Source organism: Globicephala melas, chromosome 13 (assembly GCF_963455315.2).
Source record: "Globicephala melas chromosome 13, mGloMel1.2, whole genome shotgun sequence".
Lineage (NCBI taxonomy): Eukaryota > Metazoa > Chordata > Mammalia > Artiodactyla > Delphinidae > Globicephala > Globicephala melas.
This window is the reverse complement of record NC_083326.1, coordinates 60,034,344-60,056,846: the sequence shown is the minus strand read 5'-3', so window position 1 is coordinate 60,056,846 and position 22,503 is coordinate 60,034,344. Positions and strand designations below refer to the sequence as shown.

The 22,503-nt window shown below is 41.1% G+C and overlaps 1 protein-coding gene across 6 annotated transcripts in view; it reads left to right on the top strand.

Moving 5' to 3' along the window:
• Window positions 1-22,503, top strand: part of PPP4R1 (protein phosphatase 4 regulatory subunit 1) — a 62,930-nt gene that overhangs the window by 18,563 nt on the left and 21,864 nt on the right. For 3 of the 6 annotated variants that reach the window (XM_060310582.1, XM_030836613.2, XM_030836612.2), the window contains exons 3-11: window positions 1,354-1,489; window positions 2,331-2,437; window positions 6,257-6,399; window positions 6,847-6,993; window positions 9,560-9,667; window positions 9,796-9,861; window positions 10,758-10,916; window positions 11,337-11,464; window positions 18,556-19,067. In XM_060310582.1, the coding sequence (XP_060166565.1) occupies window positions 1,431-1,489; window positions 2,331-2,437; window positions 6,257-6,399; window positions 6,847-6,993; window positions 9,560-9,667; window positions 9,796-9,861; window positions 10,758-10,916; window positions 11,337-11,464; window positions 18,556-19,067 (1,429 nt within the window). In that variant the 5' untranslated portion in view covers window positions 1,354-1,430. The remainder of the gene's footprint in view (window positions 1-1,353; window positions 1,490-2,330; window positions 2,438-6,256; window positions 6,400-6,846; window positions 6,994-9,559; window positions 9,668-9,795; window positions 9,862-10,757; window positions 10,917-11,336; window positions 11,465-18,555; window positions 19,068-22,503) is intronic. The other 3 variants (XM_060310581.1, XM_060310584.1, XM_060310583.1) reach the window with 1 other exon arrangement.

The window sequence follows — 22,503 nt, the reverse complement described above, 5'->3', positions numbered from 1 at the left end:
GAAATAGGTCAAATGAGAGTATCTGGGTGGTTCTTACGGCTCTGATTCATAATATATAAGGTACTTTGCTATGAATTGTAGATCAGAATAACCTGTTAAAACTTTTCTGTACTATGTAAGGAATTATTTTCATGTTAGGTGTTATTTTTAATCCAGTTTGACAATCTCTGCCTTTAAGTGGGGCTACTTAGAGCATTTGCGCTTAATGTGATTATTGATATTGTTTGGTTTTCCTCTCTCTTGCTATTTCCCATCTGTTTGTTCCATCTTTTCCTTTTTCCTTTTATCCTCTTTTTCTGCCTTCTTTTGGGTTCAGTATTTTTTATGATTCCATTTTCGGGCCTTTATTGGCTTACTAGCTATATGTTTTGGGTGGGGTTTTTTTGGTGTTTAATAGTTGCTGTAGAGTTTATAATTAGTATGCGCCTTTGACTTATTACTGTCTACTTTCACATAATATGTATAAAAGAACTTTAGGACAATATACCTCCCTGTTATTCTGCCTTTGTACTATTGTAAATATATTTTACTTCTACACGTGTTATAAACCCCACAATACATTTTTTCTTTATTTTACAGTACATACTTTTGCCTTAAACAGTTAATTATCTTTTAAAGAGATGTTTTTACATAAGAAGAGGCTTTTGTGTTTGCCCACCTGTTCACCATTTCTGCTAGTCTTCATTCCCTTGTAAAGATCCAGCTCTCCACCTGCTATAATTTTCTTAGTATTTCTTGTAGTGTGGGTCTGCTGCTGGCGACGTTTGTCAGCTTTTGTATGTCAGAAGAAGTCTCTATTTCACCTTTGTGTTTGAACAATTTCTGTTTACTGGGTATAGAGGTGTAGGTTGACTTTTTTTTTTTCTTTCAGTCCTTTAAAGATGTTGCTCTTCTGTCTCTGGCTTCTCATATGGCATTCTCTCTGATGAGATGGCTGCTGTCATTCTTGTCTTTGTTCTGTATATAATGTGAGTTGTTCTCTGACTGCCTTGCAGAATTAACTGTCAGTGTTTGACAGTTCATTTATTTACAAATTGTTAGTGTTCTGGTTGAACGTGTAAGTTCTCAGGTCTGTGTGATCACTCTTTTCTGATCACTCTGTTCCTTGATCACCCCAGACTGAGTTTCTACTGACCCCTGTGCTTCTAGGGGCAGTTAGAACATATCTGTAGAAAAGGAGAAGAAGCATCTGTCAGTCAGTCGTGGCTTCTGAGCCGATTCTCAGATTCTCTCGTGACTTTTTGTGCCACTCCAAGAACAATACAGGGCAGTTTTCCTTGTGCTGCTTCGGAGAGGCAGGGGTACCTTTTAGCGCGACAGTGTTACAAGGAGTGTTTCTGATGTCTCTGATAGTTGGTGTGGATGACTGCAGCTCAGAGTCTGATGTGATTGTTGTACCTTCAGCCCTGGACTTTGTCTCACAAGATGACATGTTGACGCCGCTGGGGAGACTGGACAAGTATGCTGCGAGTGAGAACGTATTTAACAGGTATGTGCGTATGCTTTCCATTAAGGTGGAAGCACAAGTGTGGCTTTTATTGCATGAATTTCAGTAAACAGAAGTATCCAGTTGAAAGTAGATGTCATTACTGCGTGGTCTGAGTCACCCAGCTTCACTGCTGGTCACAGCCGTGGCCGCCTTTACAGTTGTTTACTCCTCCGTCCTGTGAGCAGGCAGCACTCCTTCTTGACTTTTTGGCAAAAACAAAACAAACAAACAAACTGCTTCTTTGCTATTAGGCATAATTTTAATGTTCATTAAAGTGACTGCTGAGGCGTCAGTTCCTCCTCCAGCAGGTGGTGGTGTGTGCCTGCTGTGGGCCAGGTGACTGGCAGCCAAGGGGCGAGGGACATGGCAGTGACCAGAGCTCACACTCTCCCTCATGCACTGTTTCTCCACCTAGGGCCCCCAGACCACCTGTATCAGGCTTCTCGGGGAAATCTCAAAGTCTTTGCTAATAAAATTGTTTGAGTATAGATGTATAAAACTCACTGAGTAAAATATGTAAAGATAACATTTTATATAATGAAGAATGATTGTACTTTCCCATATTTATGATAATTGAAGGTAGCTACTTGAAACAGATTTTCAGTGACCTTAGAAATTTGTCAGATCAGGTAAAGGTGGAACATATTTTGGTAAATAATCAGTCTCATCTTGTTAAAATAAAATCCATACTGGCATTTGTCACTTAGGAAATTAGGGACTTAATATATGTTATAAAATGTATTAAGAAAAATTTTCTTTTAAACTATATGGATTCTGCCTTTTGAAGTTCTAAATACTATTAATGCCACTGAACATCATATAATTTTCTTTTTCTGTGTAGACAAATGGTGGCCCGGAGTCTGCTGGACACACTGAGGGAAGTCTGCGATGATGAGAGAGATTGTATTGCTGTTTTGGAAAGAATAAGCAGATTAGCTGATGATTCAGGTATATATTTATGCAGAGAAAGGTTTCTTTTACTAAATTATGTTTCTAAAAACTAATGAAAAACTTAGTGTAATGCGAGATTTCTTTGAAATATTTCCTAAATAAATTATCAGACCCATCAGTAACAAGAAAATAAAAACCTGTTACTGGGCTTCCCTGGTGGCACAGTAGCTGAGAGTCTGCCTGCCGATGCAGGGGACACGGGTTCGTGCCCCGGTCCGGGAAGATCCCACATGCCGCGGAGCGGCTGGGCCCGTGAGCCATGGCCGCTGAGCCTGCGCGTCCGGAGCCTGTGCTCCGCAACGGGAGAGGCCACAACAGTGAGAGGCCCGCGTACCGCAAAAACAAACAAACAAACAAACAAAAAAACCTGTTACTAAGATCCAAACATTTTATAGTAGGCCCATTTAGTTTAACTTTGAAAATTTCTTGTAAGAAAAAACTCAGAACATTGTTTTGCATCATGTACATTAATACTATTTTAGAATTAATAAATTGTTTTGAAAAAATTTTTTGAATAAATTAAAAGGATGGAGTGGGCTGTAAATTTTCTGGCAAATATAAAATGCATTTTTACTTATAAAAAATATTTATCACCCCTTGTAAAACTAAGGCTGTTTGTCTCTAAAGTGAAAAGAGGAGGAGAGTCTGCTTAAGAAAGAGGTAAACTTGTTTTGAGGCTTAGAATACGGTTTATTACGTTTTTAAAAAATATTTTTTATGGTGGTAAAACATACATAAAATTTACCATTTTTACCTAATATTGTTTTGAGCATATTTTTATATTTGATTTTAGAAATGATTCAAAAATCAAATAAAAATTTTTTTCTTAAATCCACAACCTCTTTATTAAAATGTATTATTTTTCAATTTATCAAACTTTTGGCATGGCAACAATTCTCATCCTTTAATTTTCAGATGAGCTCATCTTTTGGTAAGCAACTCACTTTATGGGAATATGTTTACTATTTATGTAAGCCTTAAATATTTTTTATTTTCTTATAGAAAAAAACATTAGTAAGCTTCCTAATTTTCTATCTCATTATGATGTTCTGTGTACATAATTGCTCATGTATATGCTTGTTCCAGAATGGTTTTAGGAGGGTCTCATCAATTATGATTTTTACTTACAATTTATTTTTAGATTTAGCAGAGATAAACAATTTAACTTAAAATTTTGGCACTATTGCATTCCATTGTGTTCATTCCTTTCATAGAGGTGTAGATATTCTTTAAGATGGAATTTGTGTTTGTTTTCTTCCACCTGTTTACCAACTACAGTGCTGTTCTTTACATATGTTATATTCTACATGTGTTTTAAAATATATCTCAAGTTGTTGAGTTCCTGATAAATATCTCTCTTGACATTTACACTCTGAATTCATTCAGTAAATGTGAAAACAGTGCATACTGTATGCCAGGTTCTAGATTAAATGCTGGAGCCTTACTGAGATGACTAAGAATCCGTCATCAAATTAACAGTTTAACGAATGCAGCCGACATACTAACAGTAAATTATACCAGGGAGGGTTGGGACCCGCTTTGGACAGTTGGTGGCATTTGAGTTGGGTTTGATGGGGAGGGAGGGGAGGAGGGGGCTCGGGAGGGGAAAGGACAGGTGTAGAGGTTTGGGGAGCTCAGGACAGCGGCCCGTTTGGCCAACAGTGAGTTTACTGGGCCTACGGTTTAGAAGAATGAGACTTAAATAAGGTGGTTGAGGGCCAGATTGTAAAAATTTATACTGTGCCAAGTTGGAGAGTTTGCTTTGTTTGTGATTTAGAACAGAAACACAGCAGTGTGGGTTGACTTGAGGAAAAGATGGGTGACGGAAGGCTGGTTGGGAGATTCCTCTGACTGTTAGGAGTAGTTTGGGAGGAATGGAAGGGCCGGAGGGGTGTCAGAGCCACTGTGAAGGGAGCTTCCATGAATTTGAGGATTCTTGTCTCTCCATCAGATATGGGAAAGTTGCAGTCTTTAATATTTTTAATATTACCTCTCCTCCACCCCGAACTCCTTTATTTTCACTTTTTTTTTTTTTTTTTGCGGTATGCGGGCCTCTCACCGCCATGGCCTCTCCCGCTATGGAGCACACGCTCCGGACGCACAGGCCCAGCAGCCATGGCTCACAGGCCCAGCCGCTCCGCAGCATGTGGGATACTCCAGGACCGGGACACGAACCCGCGTCCCCTGCATCGGCAGGCGGACTCCCAACCACTGTGCCACCAGGGAAGCCCCTTTTTTTTCATTTTTAAGTTTACTTTTGTTTGAGTATATGTTTTTTGTTTGAGTATATGTTTTGTACATGGTTCAAAATACAGAACTCCTGTTAGCTACATCTGTTGTCTATAAGGAAGTCTTTATAAAGTGAAAGTAGCTGGTCTTAATTAATTTTGGGGTTTTGTTTGCCTTGAAAGGGCTTCCCACCTCAAGATTCAACTTTTTTTTTGGCCACACCCCACAGCTTGCAGGATCTTAGTTCCCCAACCAGGGATCGAACCCGTGCCCCCCTGCAGTGGAAGCACGGAGCCCTAACCACTAGACTGTCAGGGAATTCCCTAAACATTTTTTTAAATGTGGTCTTTTAGTGCTTTTTTTTTTTAAAGATGAGCATTTTTTTTTTAATGAACTAAGTATTCATATCCTTTGCCATTTAAAAAAATTTGTTTTTAATTTTTGGCTGAGTTAGGTCTTTGTTGTTGCGCACGGACTTTCTCTAGTTGTGATGAGCAAGGGCTACTCTTTGTTGCGGTGCTCGGACTTCTCATTGTGGTGGCTTCCCTTGTTGTGGAGCACGGTCTCTAGGCACGTGGGCTTCAGTAGTTGTGGCAAGCAGGCTCAGTAGTTGTGGCATACGGGCTTAGTTGCTCCATGACATGTGGGATCTTTCCGGACCAGGGCTCGAACCCGTGTCCCCTGCATTGGCAGGCGGATTCTTAACCACTGCGCCACCAGGGAAGGCCTGTCTTTTAGTGCTCTTGATCTTAAAAAAGAAAACAACATTTGGAACTTTTTTTTTTTTTTTTTTTTTGCGGTACGCAGGCCTCTCACTGTTGTGGCCTCTCCCGTTGCAGAGCACAGGCTCCAGACACGCAGGCTCAGCAGCCATGGCTCACGGGCCCAGCCGCTCCGTGGCACATGGGATGTTCCCGGACCGAGGCACGAACTCGTGTCCCCTGCATCGGCAGGCAGACTCTCAACCACTGTGCCACCAGGGAAGCCCAACATTTGGAACTTTGATTCACCTTGAATTTATGTAGAGAGAGCAGTATAGGAATCTTACCCTTTTTTTCTCACATAACCTGCTGACTTTCCTACCATTACCTATGGAACAGTTGATCTTTTTGAAATGCCATATCTGTCACGTTTAAATTTGCCGTATGTACTTGGGTCTTTTCACATTTTTTTTTTTTTAAATCTGTTGGTTTCCTTTAGCATTCACTGACCCTTTATCATCTTAGTTAAGTCTAACTGTAAACCTTCCACTGGCTGGCTGCATTTAGATTAGGACCCAGTCGTTACGGCTTGTCCTGGAGGTTCTGAACTAGCAGAGTTTGAAGATGATGCCATGTTATAGTCGATGTGAGTTCAGGTGAACAGATCCGGTCCTCACAGGAAGTATTGCAGGCTCTGAGGACAGAATCTGGGATGGGGTCGACCTCGCCATGACTGTGAAAAGGATCGCAGGCTGCAGAGCATTTTCTAAGCACTCATGATGTGATGCGAGGTGAAGAGTCCAGAGATTTCCTGAGGACTCCCCCTCCCGGCAAGGATCTGGTTCTGGGGAGGATGCTTCAGCTCACCTTTCTGTTATTTCCACAGAACCAACTGTGAGAGCAGAGCTGATGGAGCAGGTGCCTCACATCGCCTTGTTTTGTCAAGAAAACCGGCCTGCGATCCCGTACGCTTTTTCCAAGTACTTGCTACCCATTGTGGTTAGATATCTCGCAGATCAGAATAACCAGGTAGGAGGGCCCTGCCCACGTTCTTACAGAAATGGGGGTAGTCTGGGGCACTCCCGGCGGCCTCCTGGGTGGTCACATTGGGATGTTCCTTCCTCTTTGACTTTGTTGTTCTGTTTTTCAAAATGAGGCTGTGGAGAGTCTGGGAGGTCACAGCAACAGACAGCACCTAGTGGCTGCTGCTCACCCGCTGCCCTCCCAGGCGGCCCTCAGAAAGGTTGGCGCTTGGAGACCTCTTTTCCAAGAATGGCTTTTCTGTTCCACTTCATCTGTTACAGCACAACCTACCAAGTTCTGTCTTTGCAGAATAACCACAGATTTTTATTGGCAAGGTTTTGCCAGTTGTGAACCCCCTCTAGTTGGGTGAGGAATCCTCAGATTTGTGAAATTCAGGTGTTAAGTTTTGTTACACTGTCTGTGTACTTGGTTTACGTGTCTGTTTTTTCCTAGGTCAGGAAAACGAGTCAGGCGGCCTTGCTGGCCCTGCTGGAGCAGGAGTTAATTGAGCGGTTTGATGTGGAGACCAAAGTGTGCCCCGTCCTCGTGGAGCTGACCGCCCCCGACAGCAATGACGACGTGAAGACAGAAGCTGTGGCTGTAAGCAGAGCTCAGCAAGAATTAGTCACTGGCTTGACCGATAGGAGGCGCTTGTTAAATATGACGCTGCATTACATGTTGTAGGGTTGACACATACTGGGTCTCAGAGTAGCCACAAATCATTACATTTGAAATGTAATGCTGGTCTAGAAAGGGACATAGGCTTCCAAGGGAAAAGGTGTCTTTTCTTGGGGCCCCATGCTGTGCAGAAGCACTTGGGAATTCGATGGCTCTATCACTGGGCTCTGAGAAAGCAAGATACACAGCAAGAAAATAATAAGTTAACTGTAAATTCATTATCAAAATGGAAAAATAAGATGGCAAAAATAACCAGTGGAATTTTAAAAACCCTGTATTGAATATAGAAACATTTGAGCTCCTTGAATTGCTGTCGAGCACTTTTCTAGGCACCATGTAAGCATAGTAGGAAAAAGAGGGATGCTGCTTGGCTACTGTACTTGACAGTGTGGTCTTTGCAGGAAGGAATATATGATATAAATTATGATTAGTAGAAAAATACACAGATTAAGTCATTATGCACATAATAAAGTCAAGTATTATGGTGAGTTCTCTGGTGTTTTGGACATGGTTAGCAAATATTTTGATTATTTGAGAGCCATCATAAATAGGGTATGAATTACATATAGTAATATCTGTTATAATTCACATCTATGGTTCCTCAGTTCAGAAAGTAAGAATTCTTATAATAAAATAGAAAAGTGATAAATCCATCTGAAAATTTATTCAGATCTATTTGGATAGTGAGAGTTTGCTATTTAAACCTAATATAGTTGCATTTTTGTTGATATGAAAAAAGTTACACTAAAAATAATTTTATAGTGCTTCTGGATCGTTCGTAGGATGAATTAGATTTTCTCTCTAGTTCCTTTCCGTTGGAAATTCCATTATTTTATTTTTAGATACTCAGGTATCAGTTAATAAATTTAGATATTTTTCAGTAATACCATTTTTATTGAAGTGAAGTTCACATAATATAAAATTAACCATTTTAAAGTTTACAATTAAGTAACATTTAGTACATTCATAATGTTGTACAAAGCACTACCTCTGTCAAGTTCCAAAACTTGATTTTTTTTTTTAAATTTCACAAGCTTCTCTAAAAAGGAAATCAGTTTTGGCATAAATGTTGGTTTATATTGAGCAGAGTTTAACTTGCTTTTTTATAATTTTTGACGGGTTTTAAGAATAGTAAAACATTATAATTATAATAAAAGGCTATATCCAGCGCTAGTGTGAAACCTGTGATTCTCTCACAATTGGTCGTGTTAACTTTGTTATGTTTGGCATTCCCTCCCTTCCCAGTTGTTTGTTTTGGGAATAATTCATTCTAAGCAATTTAATTATGCTAGATCAGTGATACTGTGTATCTTTGGATCGTTAACTCAGGCTTGGAGATGCCTAGAAACAGTCTGGAGTCAAGAAACAACACTGCTTTGGGGATTGGGGGATGTCAGTGTCACCTGCCACTCTGAGGAGGCCAGGGCTCTGATAGGGATGGTGCCAGCCTAACAATGCATGGGCAGATCTCCGTTTATGTAGGTCTTTTCTTCATTTCATCAATGTTTGGTTGTTTTCAGTAGACAGAGCATGTGTGTGTTTTGTTAGATTTCATGTTTTTTTAACACTGTTGTGAATGATACTGTTTTTAAACATTTTCAGTTGTTCGTTGCTAATTTATAGAAGTACATTTGTTTTTTTTATTCTGTCATATGTCCTGCAAACTTCCTAAACTCACTTATTTGTTCCAATGGCTTCTTTGTAGATTCCTTGGGATTTGGTCTGTAGACAGTCATGCATTTATGAATAGAGTTTTCTTTTCTTTCCAACCAGATGCCTTTGCTCCTTGTCATATTTGCATGGGCCAGGAGTAGATGTAATAGATAAATGACGACAGTCAGATTTCTTTATATTCTAACTGCGTGGGGGCAGATATTTAAATGCGTTGGGCTGGTTTTCAAAAGGTTCATCCTCACTTTGCCCAAAACTGTGTTATCTGAATCATGTGTGACACATATCAGATCTGTGTCCTTGTCTCCCTTGGAACCCAGGCTTTGCAGAGTAAGGACGTGGTCCCCACATGCGTGAGTTTCAGAGAAAACGGTACTTTGCAAGATGAGGACTGCTTCTGTATAGTCCTTTCTTAGCAATGCAGATACACTAAATCCAGATCCTTCTTGTGGATAATCTTCTGAAAACTCACCATTTATTCTCTTATCGGGAAAATGTGTAGGTTGTTTTTTTTAATCTTAAATTTATTAGGCAAAATGATTGATAAGATTGAAACTTTAGGTAAAAATGCAATTTTTAGGATTTTCTCAGGGTTTATTGTACCTTTAATAATTATCAGTTGATTTTAATGGTAGTAGTTAACATCTGTTTTTCTGTCTTCAACTTGGATAAATAAGATGAATTTTTTGTGACGTATGTAGTATAATTATGTCATATTTTATACTCCCTTAAATTATATACTTTTAATAAATTAGCGAACTGGAAGAGTCTTAGTTTGAAGATATATTCAGTGTGGTTTTGTTCTTATTCATTTTAGATAATGTGCAAAATGGCTCCCATGGTTGGGAAGGACATCACAGAGCGTCTTATCCTCCCTAGGTTTTGTGAGATGTGCTGTGATTGCAGAATGTTTCATGTTCGAAAGGTATTTTTGTTGTTGTTGTTTAAGAATACATGGTTCTAGTGGTTACCATATTGATCTGTGAAACTTAAAAGATTATTTTTAAAGAACGCTGTAATATTTTGAAATGTCAGTGATGCTTTTGTTGTCAGGTCTGTGCTGCCAATTTTGGAGATATTTGCAGCGTAGTTGGCCAGCAAGCTACTGAGGAAATGTTGGTAAGTACTGCAGAAATTAACTATGGAGACTGGACTCGCCCGGTGGTCCAGTGTAAGACTCCACGCTTCCAGCGCCGGGGGCGCGGGTTTGATCCTTGGTCAGGGAAGTTCTGCATGCTGAGCAGTGCGGCCAAAAAAAAAAAAACAACAACAACTAAGGAGAAAGCAGTGGCATTGCAAAGTAGCACGTGAAGTTTGAAATACATACAGTTACCCCCAAAGTGTATTAATATTGGCTTGGCCAAAAAGTTCGTTCGGGTTTTCTGTACTATTACAGAAAAACCTGAATGAACTTTTTGCCAACCTAATACAATTCCATGGATGTAAACCAGAAAGATAATATGACTTTAAGAGTTTAAATTTCTGTAATCTGGGCACTTGAATTGTATTTGTTAGGGACGGTTTGTTAAAAATGCAGATGTGTTAAGAACCATTGATCCCTTTTTAACTCCCATTTCTATAAAATCAATTCTTATTTATTCAAATGAATCTTTAATTTTATTGCAACCCTCAAGTATTTTAATGACAAATTAAATTTACAGCAGGTGATTTTTAAACGGTTAGTTCCTGGGATAAAAAATGCTTAATGTACAAGTTAATGTACTTGAAGAGTTTCTGAAACCATCTGTCATGCGGAATAGTTGACTTTAAGTACAAGCTCTTGGATAACGTTTAAGCTGTACGTGTTCGGAGCGTTTTTGATTTTCCGTAGTCAGTAGTGGAATGAATTGGGTGTGATTTATTTAAAACTGCTAAGTATTAATATTAAATGGGTCTTCTAAATTTCATTAAGAAGATCTAATGTTTTAAATGCTGTGAAAGCAGAAAATGAAATAAAAGTAACTCCTGAAGCCTGCTGTGTGTCTGCCTAACGAAACACCATCCTCCTCGCACAGCTGCCCAGGTTTTTCCAGCTTTGTTCCGATAACGTGTGGGGAGTCCGCAAGGCCTGTGCTGAGTGCTTCATGGCGGTTTCTTGTGCAACATGTCAAGAAATTCGACGGACTAAATTATCAGCACTATTTATTAATTTGATCAGTGATCCTTCACGTTGGGTAAGGTTTTGTTTAATTATCATTTTTGTAAAAGAATGCATTTTACAGAAGATGTGATTTTGATTTCATAACTTAAGAAATAATTTATCATCTAAGGTATGTTATTGCTAATTTAAGGTATGTTATTTAAGGTATGTTATCATTTAAGGTATGTTATTGCTATCATTTAAGGTATGTTATTGCTAATACTTTTAGGAGTAGACAGTAGACTACTATATTAACTTTTTTTTTTTTTAACTGGATGAAATTTCTGTTCCATGCAAATGTTTTATAGGGTCTCATATTCACATTCTCATGGTTTAAATATTCAAGCCAAGATAAAAAATTTAAAAGTAAAAAGGAGAAAATAATTGATGGGGAACTGTAAATCCTAGCTGGAGAAGGATTTATGTTTTATTCCTGTCCTTTTATTCTTCTTAGGTTCGGCAAGCAGCTTTTCAGTCTCTGGGACCTTTCATATCTACCTTTGCTAATCCATCTAGCTCAGGCCAGTATTTTAAAGAAGAAAACAAAAGTTCAGAAGATACATCAGTAGAAGACAAAACTAGGTATGATTTTTTAAAACTTTGCTTTCCAGTTTTACTGCTTGTGAGCATTTTTTTCATTTTCACTATTTTTATAATGTTCTTTTTGGAGAGTTTACTATTTCTCTTGATTACAAAAATTGGTAAATATTTTAATAGAGTTTTATTTTAAATACATTTGTTAAACATCTCTTTGGTTAATTACATATTTAAATGAGAAGATGAAGGCACACGTAACATAGTTAGCTTGGTGCTGGGCATATAGAAAGCTGTAGTGATAGATTTGATAATAATGTTTGCGTAAGTTTATTTAATAAGTAATTTACCTAGTAAACCATCTGTTAACATTTAGAATATACAAAATAATGGTTATACAATTTAAAGGGTTTGGTTTTATAAGGAGTAAAACCTAATTTAGGAATATGTGTTACTACATAGTCAGTTTCTTACTGTTATTTTTCTTTTTCGTTAATTTTGTGGATCTTGGATTCTCTGTCTACAGAATAATGATTGTAATCTCTCAATTGAGGGGGAAAGTATTTTAATGATTAGCACCAAATTAGTGCACTTACTAACTAGAATATCAACTTTTAAGAGCATTTAATAAGGCAACCAGATGTTCAAATAAAGCTTAAAGAGGACATCTCTGATTTTTATTTTTAATTTTTTTTGCATTAAAAAATTTTACTTGAGTTTTAGTTTTTAAAATTTATTTTAGTAGGGCTTCCCTGGTGGCGCAGTGGTTGAGAGTCCGCCAACACGGATTCGTGCCCCAGTCCGGGAAGATCCCACATGCCGTGGAGCGGCTGGGCCCGTGAGCCATGGCCACTGAGCCTGCGTGTCCGGAGCCTGTGCTCCGCAACGGGAGAGGCCACAACAGTGAGAGGCCCACGTACTGCAAAAAAAAAAAAATTATTTTAGTATATCCTTAGGGGAAAAACGGTTCAGACCTAAGTTAGTGCATGGGAAATAATGCACAGACTTTGACAGGTGTGCACTTGAGCTCAGTTAGTGCCTGTTTCTGAAACAGCCCTGCCTGTAATGCCTGAGTTACCAGAGTGCCTTGTCCTCCCTTGTCACGATGCTAATGGACATTTTCTTCTGTAGGTCTTGATACTGTGATATTTGTTTTCTTGGTGTTTTGATTTGGCAGTTCTTCCTTTCTTTGCTGCCTTGTTTTACCTTTTTGCCCATTCTCCTACCGTCCTGCTGAATAGCCAAACAAACCTGAGGTACTGTATTTTGTAAAGGAAGAAAAATCACTCTAAACCTGTCTTCCTAGCAAGAAAAGTCTGTCAGTTCTTTTTTTTTTTTTTTTTTTTTTTTGCGGTACGCAGGCCTCTCACTGTTGTGGCGTCTCCCGTTGCAGAGCACAGGCTCCGGACGTGCAGGCCCAGTGGCCACGGCCCTCGGGCCCAGCCGCTCCGCGGCATGTGGGATCTTCCTGGACTGGGGCACGAACCTGTGTCTCCTGCATCGGCAGGCGGACTCTCAACCACTGCGCCACCAGGGAAGCCCATGTCCGTTCTTTTGAAAACAGCTGCTGCAGGGAATGTGACAGAGTGATGAAGTGGGGAGGGGAGAGGTGCTATCTGCTCTTCAGTTTTAAAGTCAGCGACCTTTTCCCTAATGGTACTAATTGTACGAAGACTGTTGCATAGCTTTTATTTATTTTTGTATCTGGAGAGAGTCTAGGAAGTGAAAATATAAATTTACAGAGAATTATTAGGACGGGGTCAGCAAACTTCCTGTAAAAGACCACGCAGTAAATATATTCGATCTCCGTCAGAACTCCTGCAGTGTGGGAGCAGCCGTAGACAGTCCATGATGCATGGGCTCAGCTGTGTTCCAGTAAAACTTTATTGACAAAGACAGTTGGTGTGGCTACCATGGCCGGTAGTTTTGCTAACTGCCGGTATAGGACATTATTGGAAGAGCTATTTAAAGGCAGTTAGTTATCTTCTAGCTACAAACTTTAACTCCTCTTCCATTGTTATGAGGTCTGTCTTAGTGTCAAGTCAATACTATTTGTAGCATTGGATTCTCAGTATATTATTAGACTTTATTGAATCGTGTTAATGATGTAAGGGAGGGAGGAGACAGTTCCTGGCTGAGAAAGGAGTTCTGTTAAATATTGTAAAAGCTGTTGTGTAGTCCTAGGTATTATTAATCTCAGAGCCATTAGCTAATTTGCCCTCTCTTAAATACTGCACTGGCTTTTGTTTTGAGCTGTCTTAAATCTAGTTTCATTATCTAAGGTTGACTGATTGGTTAATTATGCAAAAATTAATTGAGCACCTACTATGAACCAGTGACTGTAGACAGATGAACCAGGGCTTGGTTCCCGTTCTCGAGGTCCTCTCAGTTTCCTAGAATTCAGATTTCTCAAACGAATATCTCACAAAATAAGCAAGTTTTTGGCAATATAGTTCTGCTACTGTTTATTTCTTTTGTAGTGTTGCATCTGATCCTGGAAACATTTAATATCACTTAATACTCTTTGAAGCACTTATTGATTATAAACCTCTGACTTTATAAAATACCAGGTTTATCTCTCACTCACCCTGGATCAGGCTGTTCATACTTCTTTGAAGGTGTTAATAAAAGCTGTGCTTCCAGAAACAGAGTTAAGCATTCAGATGTGCACTTTTAAGTTATGTGAAGTGAGCAACCTCTTTTCTGTTTAGTTAAACCAGCTATTACACGGCTCTCCGAATACATTGCCTTCTTTGGGTTCTCCCTCTTTCTGTCTGGGACGCCATCCTGTTTCATCCACACCTCATTTAACAGAGAGAATGTCTGGACAAACTACCTCCAAGAATCTTGGAGGAAATTCAGAGCTTTTGCATCCTGGCTGTTCATAGCACTGGTGCACGAGCACTGATCTTGGTTGTGTATTTTGCACACATTCATCCAGTGGGCCGCAGGTCCCCCCGCGTAGCAGCCTGGTTGTTATCTGTGTGTGTTCTGACACCTTCACCAGGCCTGGCACATGCTCGGCACACGATAAATGTCCATTGAATGAGTTATTGTTAGAAAATAATAGATTCTATCTCAAAAGCCTTAAGTAACTGCACTGCTCTTGCTAGTTTTTGTCAGTTTAGCTTAAAGCTAACTATGTGTAAGTAAAATTGTTACTGGTACAAATCTGGAAGTATTTCACTGATGTTGAGACTCCATTATGAAGTCACAGCACCTGGAGGCTGTGTCTGCTCTCATCTCAGGATGCAGTGTCTGGGACCAGATGTTCCCAGGGCACTTTCCTAGGCCACAGTCTTGAGCCACCAGGTCTCTGAAGATACTGACTCTCAGCTTACGTAGGCACCGAGGAGGTGTAGGTTCTCTTGGAGATGCGTTTCTGGCTGACGCTCTGCCGCACTTGTTCCCTACACCTGCGAGGAACTGGGCTACTCCGCTCCTCATGCGAGCCCTCAGTCTCCGTTCTCCTCAGGATAGCGTTTGCTTGTATGATAGCGTTTGCCAGACCGACCGTTAGGAATGTCAGAATTCACTTGATTGTGCACTGACTGTTACCCAGCTCCAGGAAAAAATGTATTTAGAGAATTTATATTTTTGACGGTTTATTTTGAAGCAGACGGTTTATTTGTACAGAATTTAATACTTCCCAGAATTTCATATGAGGGAAAATGTTTTTGTCTCTTTAAAACCGTACGAGGAGTTTGAACTTGGGACAAACTAATAATTTTTCATAAGGCAAATAGAATGACTTGGCCGGTGATTCTCTTTGTTTTTCCTGCTGAGAATATTAAAATTTAATTTTAATGCTAAGATGAGATTGTGATCCAGGAACTTCAGGCCCTTGGAATAGTTTTCCATACTAAATGGCCTTTTAATTGGGTTCTTTTTGTGAATTTTAAGTGGAAGTTTCTTAAATTCATCAGATAACAAGTGAAGTCTTAAGTTTCAGCCATTTGCTCCCCACTACCGCCAAACAATGTCGTGTTACTGTAATTCTTATTTTTTCTAATTTTAAAATATTTATTTATTTATTTTTGGCTGCGTTGGGTCTTCATTGCTGCGCGTGAGCTTTCTCTAGTTGCAACGAGCAGGGGCTACTCTTCGTTGTGGTGTGTGGGCTTCTCATTGCAGTGGCTTCTCTTGATGCGGAGCGCAGGCTCTAGGCACGCGGGCTCAGTAGTTGTGGCTCGCGGGCTCGAGAGCGCAGGCTCAGCAGTTGTAGCGCACGGGCTTAGATGGTCCGTGGCATGTGGCATCTTCCCAGACCAGGGCTCGAACCCGTGTCCCCTGCACTGGCAGGCAGATTCTTAACCACTGTGCCACCAGGGAAGTCCCTACTATAATTTTAAAATTACAGTTTGCATGATATCAGAAAAACTGTAAAAATAGCCAAAGAATCCCATAAACACTTCTTCCAGATTCTCCAAATGTTAACATTTTACCATACTTGCTTTATTATTATTTTTTTCTGAATTCTTTGAGATAAGTTTTAGACATGATATTCTTTTTACCTTCCTTCAATATTTCACTCCTCAAAACACAGATACTAATACATAACCAGACTCTAATTACCAAAATTAAGAAATTAACATAGATACAATACTGTCATCTAGAGATTGTATTCAAATTTTACCCATTATCCCACTCGTTTTTTTAAAACAAAAGAAAATATATCTTTAATAAAGGCATGATTGGAAAATATCATGTAATTCATACACATATAGAAGACACTTGTTTTGCATAAGAGCACTTGCTTCGGGACTGTTTTGGAGGGAAAGGATGCTACAGACATCGAGGCCAGTCCCTCATTTTATGAATAAGGAGCAAATGTGGAATCTGCAGCGCCAGTGCTGGGTGAGACTCGAGTTCTCGCAGTTTATGTGTGCATGTTATGTATTTTATGATTATAAGCATGGTGGAGAAACACCACAATTTTAAATGCTATCACTGTGTGGTATGTTTTCAGATGAGGTATTAAATATTTTTATCTGTATCTAAAAAATATATTTTTTAAATAATCACGTGTTTTTAAAAAAATTCGTTTCTGAAAACAGTGTGAACTTTACTATGAGATAAAGTGCAATCAGGGAAGTTGGTGATCTCCTGAGAGCACGTATGGTGGCTCTGTAACTGGGATATCATGTCAGTGGTAACGTCACCTCCAGGGCAGAGGCCGGGTGAGCCTCCTGTTTAATGTCTTTCATTGTGTATATTTAAGGGCCCATGTTTCAGGGGAGCACCCCACCCTCACCTGACAAATTTACCTGCATATCCATCCTCAGTTCCCTTTCATGTTTCTTAGAAAGAGCTGTCTCTTCACCCATTTAATCTGTCCACCTGTGTTCTCGAGCCCCTAGTCTTCCTTCTCAGAAAGACATTGCTTTATCAGTGATTCCATCAGTCTCCTGTGTTTTCAGTTCTTCACCTCTTCTGACCTTTTTCTCTGAGCCTGAAGAATGCTCGTCTGAAGCATCCTCTTGTACAGGAGGAATGCCGTGCTCTTTGTCACTCTGCACGACTGTCATGACACATATGCAGGCCAGTCCTTCTGAGGTGCCCTCCAGTCTGTCTGGGCTCTTGACCAGTTTCCCAGGGACGTCACCACCTGGAATGCCATGTAGATCCCGACTCAGCCCATCCAGACTGAAACCCCCTCCTCAAGCTGCCCTGGTGTTTTTCACTTGCAGTCGGTGCCACCAGCACCTGTTCAGTCGCTCGGGCCAGAAATCTGGAAACCTTCACAGGTTCCTCCCTTTGCTTCTCATGCCCCGCGAGCGGGAAGTGAGCAGTCGTGTTGGCGTTGGCGTCATTTGAGTGTGTTGCCATCTTCTGTAGCCCCGACACGCTGCCCTGTTCAGGAGGGCATCCCTGCCTCTCCTCACCTGCTCTGCTGCACTCCCTGCCGCCTGGCGCATCTCCAGCGCGCTTCCTGTCCTGCTTCCGGGTGGCCTTTCTGAAAGGACGCATCTCAAAATGTAACTCTCTTCACCCCTGCCTTGTCTCCTGTACCCTAGGGTACGTTCCGGAGGTGTTTAGTGTGGGGCGCAGTGGCTCCGCCGACTTTGCACTTTTCCATCGGTTCCCTCTCTGAGCCGTCGTAAACTCATCGCCGTTTCCTGAAGGTGTGGCACCTCTCCTGTCACCCCTGCCTTTGCATATGCTGCGGGTTTTCCCTTAGCCTCCTAAGCACGTGTTGGTTGCTCCACCCACGGCTCCTGTCATTCCCTGGAAAGCCTTTCCTTGCAGCTGGCGCATCTGCCTCCAAGCTCAGTGTCCTTGCTCCCTCCTTACCACTCTGCAGGAAGCATTTGCCTCTGATGCTAATCTCAGGAGCAGCAGCTGCCTCTCATTTACATAGGAACCCTCACCACCAGTGTCGCTCCCTGGCTCCTAGTAGGTGCTCAGCATGTGTTTGTTAAGGGTAATTGAGTCAGATAAACTCTGAGGGGCCGTTAGAGCCTCTGTGTAGGTGGTGGATGGCGGTGACCCATGGGCTGTGGTCCCGGGGCTTGTACCACCTACCTCTCTGTCAATTAAGTCATGGCTGCAGGGGGAAAACTTTTGGGAGTAGAGCTGAAAGTGTGGAAGGAATAAAAATAGCTATTTACACTTAAGTGGACTTTAATGTATTTTGCAAGATAGTAAATAAGGATCTTTTCTAATGCTGTGTAGAGGTTTTTTTTTTCTGTGTAAGCAAGGAGGTTTTAATTCTCAGCTTTTTGATAGGTCATTGGAGCACAGTGGCAATACCATAATCCTAAAAATCAGATAATTTTTACTATGTATTTAGCTTAAAATGCATTGTGAGAATTTATCTTCTTACTATTTCTTTTTAGTTTTTTTTATTATTGAAATTAGCATGGTATTATAGAATCCCAGGGTTCTTAAATGTTATCTTCTCCAACTATTACATAATACTTTAATATCTAGTCTTAACAGATGTTTACATCTCTGAGCACAGAACAACTGATGGAAAAAGAAGCATTATCAGTAATATAAATAAACTACTGAATTTGTATGGATAATTTGTAATTTTTAATACTTGTCTAAATGCTTTATGTAGTATCTTTCATTGTTTTTTTTCAGTAATTATTTTTATACTTTCACTTTCTTTTTCCCAAATAACACAATAAAAGGACCAGAGATGAAGAAGTCCCAGAGGATGCACAGATCAGGCTAGAGGATGTTCCTACAGACCCCACTGTTTTTAATTCCAGTGTCAAACTGGAAGGTGCGCTGGACCCGGACATCGGTGCTGAAAGCCCTAGGAAGCCTCCAGGGGACAGCTCATTACCTTGTCCTTTGTCCTCAGAGCCTCATCAGGAGGCAGCTAGTAATGAGGATGATAAAAAACCTGGCACCTGCAGGTCTGCCTCTCAGTTGGAGGTGGGCGCCAGTGCGCAGGACTCAGCTCCCCTGGATCAGGAGTTGTACAACTCCTTCCACTTCTGGAGGACTCCTCTTCCCGAAATAGATCTAGATGTGGAGCTGGAGCAGGGCTCTGGGAACGAACTCGGCCCCGAGGGGCTGGAGGGAACGCCGGAAGCCACCGCCCCGGCTTTTGCAAACATCACCACGGCCACCAGAAAGGAGCTGGAGGAGATGATGGAGAACCTGGAGCCGCACATTGACGACCCCGACGTCAAAGGTATGGGCGTTGGTTCTTTATTCTGGTAAAAAATGTTATTTTCTGACTTTTTCCCCCAGAAAAATTGCCTTTTAAAAACCTATTTTGACCATTGTCATCATGTATTCTTGTCTGGATAAATGTGATTAGTCTGAAGTTTAGGAAATAAATTTCAGATGAGGCCGTCACTGTGTTCCTAAGTGTAGCATGTACAGATGTGCTGGTTCACAAATCACTCTCTGACTTGTTCACACTCACTCACTGTTTTTACAATTTTAACCCTTGAGTCCTGCCTTAACTCTTCTGCTCTGGATCTCATAAACCTTTTTATAAACGGCAGATGCAGTGCTGTGTTTTACGGAAAGACTGTAGTCTGTTAGCAGTGGACAAAGATACGTATCTTCCTATGGAACGTGGTGTTTTAAGAGCTGTGGGCGTTTGCGAGGGTCCTGCTGGTGTCTTTGTTTCTCAGTTGGACCTTGTTCCATTGGGTTACACTTGTGTCACCTAGATTCTGCCATTGTGAACGGCAGCCTTGAAGGTTGTTGTGTGTGAAAATAACAAGTTACTCTCACTCAGTGGAATAGGAGTGTGGGAACGAAGTCCCAGGCCACCCCACTCTGCCTGCCGGGGCCAGGGGGTGGTTTACGGTCTGGGGGTAGGAACCTGATGCCAGCGACATCAGAGCTCCTACTGAGCACAGTAACCAGTGAAACCTGAAATGTTACCGTAAAACAAAAAACAATTTTGAAAAATCCCCAAACTGCAAGTCTTCAGATCCTTTATCACTTTGTGGATTTTTTTTTTGTCCTTGTTCATTCTAGAAGCTAAAATTTCCAAACTGTCAGTTTGCTCAATGTTAGCAAAATACCTATTTTTAAAGCAGACAAAGCGAAACCTTCAGTGTCCTTCTAAAACACGCAAAACCTTGCTGTGTTTAAACTTGGAAAATTTCATCAGTGGAGGTGATATTAGCAGTTATCTTTATTTGGCTTTAACGTATCATGATTTTTAAAGATTTCCTATGGTAATTTTATGCTTGGAGAAAAACTAAATGATTTGTTTGATTAAAGGCAAATTCATATCCTTGATGGTTGAAAGTTATTTTAATTTAACTGGCAAGACAGTCACCTTTTCCAGAATGCTGTGAATAGTATCGGGCGCCGTGAGCCTCTTTTGAGTCTGTGTCTGCAATTTATCCTTGCCATTCGTGGACCAGTAGTTCATTCCTCCTCCTTATGAGTGTTTTCCGTAGAATGTCCTACTTTATATCCCTCGCGGTGGATTATTTTCTCTGAAAACCTCACAGCTTCACTGCTCTCGCTAGTTCCTCATTGTGGCTCCTGCCCTTGATTTTTACCACCTTGAGCCCAGAATTCTGCATTTTATGACAACCTGGTGATGCAGCAAATACTGAGGCTTGGTTTTGTTTGACAAATTAGAATCTTCATCAGAATCTTGCCTTTGCCATCTCCCTTCCACCCCAGATGAGGAGGACGGAGACAGAATTACACCTCAGATGTGCACATCTTGGGGTGGTCAGCTCTTGATAAATGTTGTCTTTACAGGTTTCTGCTTTTTGTTGAAATAAATTTTATTATTTGTCAACTTAAGTTTTGTTCAGTTGATCAGACTTCAGTAACTCTCACGTCTTGTTTTTTTGTACGCTCCTTAGCTTTATGGAAGAAAGATCTCTAACTGGCCTTTGCCCCGTTCTGGGAGCTCTCCCTGTACAGCCCTGCTAGTCGGTTCTCTGACACATAGTAGACACCTGCTAAATGTTAATGGAAATACTGAATAAGCTACTTTAAATTCTTTTTTTTAACAAATAAGCTGAAAGTAATATGCATAGTTTGCTTTTTTAAAAGCCCTACGTGGACACATATGAGTTTCAGGATATGACTTGGTGTTTCAGAAGGTGACTAACACTGTTTGACTTAAACTTTATGGGCTGCAATTGAGATTTTAGTAGTAATACTATATTATGATTTAATCAGTTCTCTTTCTAATTCAGCTCTTACACCTGTTACAGTTTAAATTTGTCCTGTTGTTCTTTCTGTCCATAATGTTGAAACTTCTGTAACATATTCATTGATAGACGGATTCATCCAGCATCACTTATCGAGCACCTATTCTGTGCCAGCTACTCTTCCAGGCAGTGAATATATACCAGCAGCAGACCAGACAGAAATCCCAGCCTCAGAGAGCACAGAGGGTGAGACACTTAGTGTGTAAACTGCCTGTGTCAGATGTTCTGCAGCAAAACATCGGTGGGCAGGGTTGGGGGCGGGAGGGCTTCGGCTGCAGAATTCCTGAGCATCTGAGGGCATGTTGAACCCGTGTTAATTGTAGTAACTATTTCTGACTTCTCATACTATTAGAAGGTGTTTTGGGTTTTTGAAGGGTGTACCTTAACTGTGGGTGCTTTTTCTTTTCTAATCTGTGGTTGTGAGCAGTCTGTCAGAGAATGTCTACCTGTTTGAAAGGCAGAATTAACCCCAAATTGGAAGCTAAGTTCTGGCCAGGGACCCAACTAGTTACGTTGCGTGTGTGTATTCTTGACTGGGGGCAGGGGAACGTCAGGGTGAGGTGGACCCTCAGAGTCGAGTTTCTGCTTTCACGAGCCACTGGGTCCCTTGTTCTTTTCCATGCTGTTTGGTGGGAATGTCATGGGAAACAAGAGCAAGCGTTGGGTTTTTTTTTCCTCTAAGGCAGCCTTTGCTTCACAGTCTTACCGATTTAACTCTTACCTTCTTTGAAGCATTGATAGATTAATTTTTTTTTTCTTTGTGGGTCTCTAATCAAAAAACTTAAGTGTTTCCAGGAACTAGAATGAGATGTTCCTGTCAGAAAAAGAAGGCCCTTTCTCAGCTGTGGAACAGAAGTAGATCCTATGTGGAAGGACAGAAAGGGAGGTAGTAAAATGGGAAGAAGGTGAAAGAGAGCCCCTTTTCCAAACTCCCTGGCATGTGGCATCACCAGGCTGATTCAGGATTGAGCCACGGCTGAATAGTGACCGGTGCCGGTTTGATTGGCTGTGGCCAGTTCACAGACTGCAGAGGGGAAGCTGGCCAGGCCAGCAAGTACAGAGCTCTCTCCAGTTTCGTTAGGGCCAGTGGAATAACTGGGTCCACTGGGCAGTTGTGGTCCGAAAAATCGTATTGTTCCATTGATTGTAAGCAAGAAATTGTTAGGAACTTGTGACTAACCTCCAGGACGGTGTGCGAGAGTCGGAGATGGAAAAGGTGAGCTCAGCCAGACCAGCGCTTAAGGGGGGGCAGGAAATTCCAGGTTCCAGGCTGTCTCCGATTCTGAGCGCAAGTCACCAGGGACCGCGTGGGCTCTGACCCTGGGGTTTCCGCCCGCATCGTGAGGAAAACGCAGACGTGGTGAAGGCCTGTGCTTCAGTTTCCTTCCGCTGGTCGTGGTGAGCCATCCGCTGAGTCTCAGGCAAGCC